General features: G+C 34.6%; 1 protein-coding gene across 1 annotated transcript; it reads right to left on the reverse strand.

Moving 5' to 3' along the window:
• Window positions 1-431: 431 nt before the first annotated feature.
• Window positions 432-2,637, reverse strand: LOC107267232 (facilitated trehalose transporter Tret1-like). The gene has a single exon (XM_025084442.1). It carries the CDS (start codon window positions 2,569-2,571, stop codon window positions 886-888), a length of 1,686 nt encoding a protein of 561 aa, XP_024940210.1. The 5' UTR covers window positions 2,572-2,637; the 3' UTR covers window positions 432-885.
• Between the last annotated feature and the right edge of the window lie 249 nt (window positions 2,638-2,886).

The following is a 2,886-nucleotide window of genomic DNA, read 5'->3' on the forward strand; positions in this document are numbered from 1 at the left end:
ATTTAGCAACTTAAATATTATAGATACAGATTAAATTAGAGAGATATGTATTATAATAATACTAATTTTATTTCTCACCATACTTTTACAAAAGATTTTGGCGTTAACATCTAAAATTGTAGGTATTACATGCTGCATTCTTGCATGTTTTTTAATCCCATTTATTCCTAACTTTCTCAATTATTTCCATATAATCTTAAAGAGAAAAATATAAAAAATTTAAGGGTTTTAACATTAAAGTAGAAATATAACATTTTAAATTTTTGTACATTTAATTCAATTTAAGTACTGAGTTTATTAAATTTCTCAAACTTTTTCATCTAAATTTCTAAATGTTTCTTACAGTAAAAATTCATAGTTCTAGGTATGTCAATTAATAAAGCATGCATTCGAACGTTTTTTATATATTATTCTGATAACGTGTTAAAAATTTAAAGTGTGCCATCATTATGTGCATAATATTCAAATGGTTACGGTTATTTCTAATTTATGTGTTACATTGAAATCAACCATTTCATATCACAAATATTACAGAAATGTATTATATGAAAATTATGCACAAGTGTGTTTATTTTATATACTACACATAGCGTGTGTGTTATTTTTAAACGTTAAGTTTCAATCTCACACTTTGCTGCGTGCCGAATCGGCACACATTGTACGACACTTAGATTTATAGTACAAAGAAAAGACTTTCGAAAGTACGAAATTTTGCACCACCATCTGACAGTTTTTTAATGATACGAACTATTGTGCAAATAGAAATTATGGTCTCAGTAATAAAAAGGATATTATACCAGAAAATTGTGATAGAGTCGCATAAATCGGCGTCAAATGAGAAATTTTAGTCACATTGAAACCAATTATGTATAATTTTGAGATATATTAGACATCATTTTTTTTTTGAAAATACCGTCCAATATCCGTAAGAGTTTTGTCCTTAGTTTCCGGAAGAAAAAAGTATAACAGGCAAGTGCCGATGAGAGTGATGAGGCCGAAAATGAAAAATGTGCAAGGAGATCCGAGATCCTTGAGCATAAAAGGACCAAGTCTCACAACGGCAAAGAAATATATAAAAGCGCAAGCGGAAGAAATGCCGGTGCCAAGAGCGCGGACTGGCGTTGGAAATATTTCGCCGCAAAGAAGCCAAGGTAGAGGAACGAGGCCTATCGAAACTGCGCATACAAATATTAAAAGGAGGAATAATGGAATCCAAGATGTTGCCATATTCCAAAACATTACCCCAGAAAGAATTAGAAGACTAAGAGAAGCTCCGGTTGCAGATGTTATAGCTAAGAAGCGACGTGAAAACTTTTTGGTCATCCAACAAGCCAGGACGCTAGCTAATACTCGCACTAAATCCACTAATATTGTAGCTAGATAAGAATTTTCGGTCGATGTCATTACCTCCTTTAGAAGCTGCACGCAATAGAATGATAATACATTCACGCCTGAGAATTGAGCGACGAAAAAAAATATGTTTAAAATGATTAATGGCTTCCAAAACATTGCATTGGTCCATATATTGAACAACCTTTTAACTGATTTGATCTTCTGTTTTTGCGAATTGTGATCATTTTGATGTATATTGGATATTGAAGTACTTTGTTCTTGTGTAATACTCTGAATCGATTCAACAATTGATTTTACATTGGGTTCTTCCTGCACTGTGCGTGCTCCTACCCCACATTCCACGATGGTCAATTCTGAAGTGCCATGAGCTTCAGAATTATTTTGTTTAGAATAATTGCAAGTTGGTTCTACATCTTGAAGGCGAGTATTATTCTGTTCTGCCAATCCAATTTTTTCAAACTCTTCAAAAGAATCTAATCCACGCAGGTAAATCCAGGACTCTCGAGCTAAAGTGGATTTATGTTTCTTAAGTAACCAACTTGGACTTTCAGGCGCGTTGAGACAAATCAAGAAACAAAGAATAGGAAAAACCATCGAAATAAGAGCTGTATTCTCCCATGACACAAAAGATCCCACAACGTGTACGAATAATATTCCTATAGATACCGCTAAACTAATCGCAGATAAAAGTATACCGCGTAATTGAGGTTCACTGATTTCTGCGACATAAACTGGTCCTAGGGGTGCTTGGAGACCCACACAGAGTCCACAAAGCAATCGGCCAAAAATTAGAGTTGGCCTATTGGGAGCTAAACCAATAGCTACCCAAGCTAAACAAAATATAGGACTAATAATTAAATGAGTTACTCTTCTTCCAAAGAATTCCATGAGAATCCCGGATAACCAGCAACCGGGAGACATTAAAAGTGCACCTGAAGCAGCCAACCAGGACTCATCGTTCGTGGTCCCAATTAATATATTTGCGCGTGACCCTTCAGAAAACTGTGTATTCTTTTGCAATTGTGCAAGCAAGATTGCACTGTAACCAACAGTAATTCCGATGCAAACCGTTGAGAGCATTGGTCCCAGGGCAGCAAGCGTTTGTCTAATAAATAGTAATATTGATACTTCTGTAGGTTTTTCGACTTTCAGCGTATAGGTTCCACTAAATTTGGTTTTTGTAGCTTGTTTAATATTCTTATTAACGTCATCTCTCATCACTTCATCGTTCTTATTAGATGCTGTTCTCGAATTTCCACACCATATAGAATTAAACCACTGCAACACCCTGCACAACCAAAAATATCTATTCAGTGTATTTCTTGAAATTGGCCAATCGTGGTTTGTAATATACATAATACGTTTATATTATAAATGACATTATACATTTCTGTGAATAAAACTGAAATTATATCTTCGTCTCGTTATAGAGATTACATATGTAACACTGTCTATTTCCCGCTAGATGTCACGAACGTTTAGAGCTAAAAACAACGAAACGCTTATTCTTCAGTCCCTTTCCATTGTTCCCCG

Source organism: Cephus cinctus, unplaced genomic scaffold (assembly GCF_000341935.2).
Source record: "Cephus cinctus unplaced genomic scaffold, Ccin1 Ccin1_scaffold0360, whole genome shotgun sequence".
NCBI lineage: Eukaryota > Metazoa > Arthropoda > Insecta > Hymenoptera > Cephidae > Cephus > Cephus cinctus.

What these genes read in the sequence shown, in the direction of transcription:
- LOC107267232 (XM_025084442.1), bottom strand. Translation starts at nt 2,571, where the DNA reads ATGAGAGATGACGTTAATAAGAATATTAAACAAGCTACAAAAACCAAA.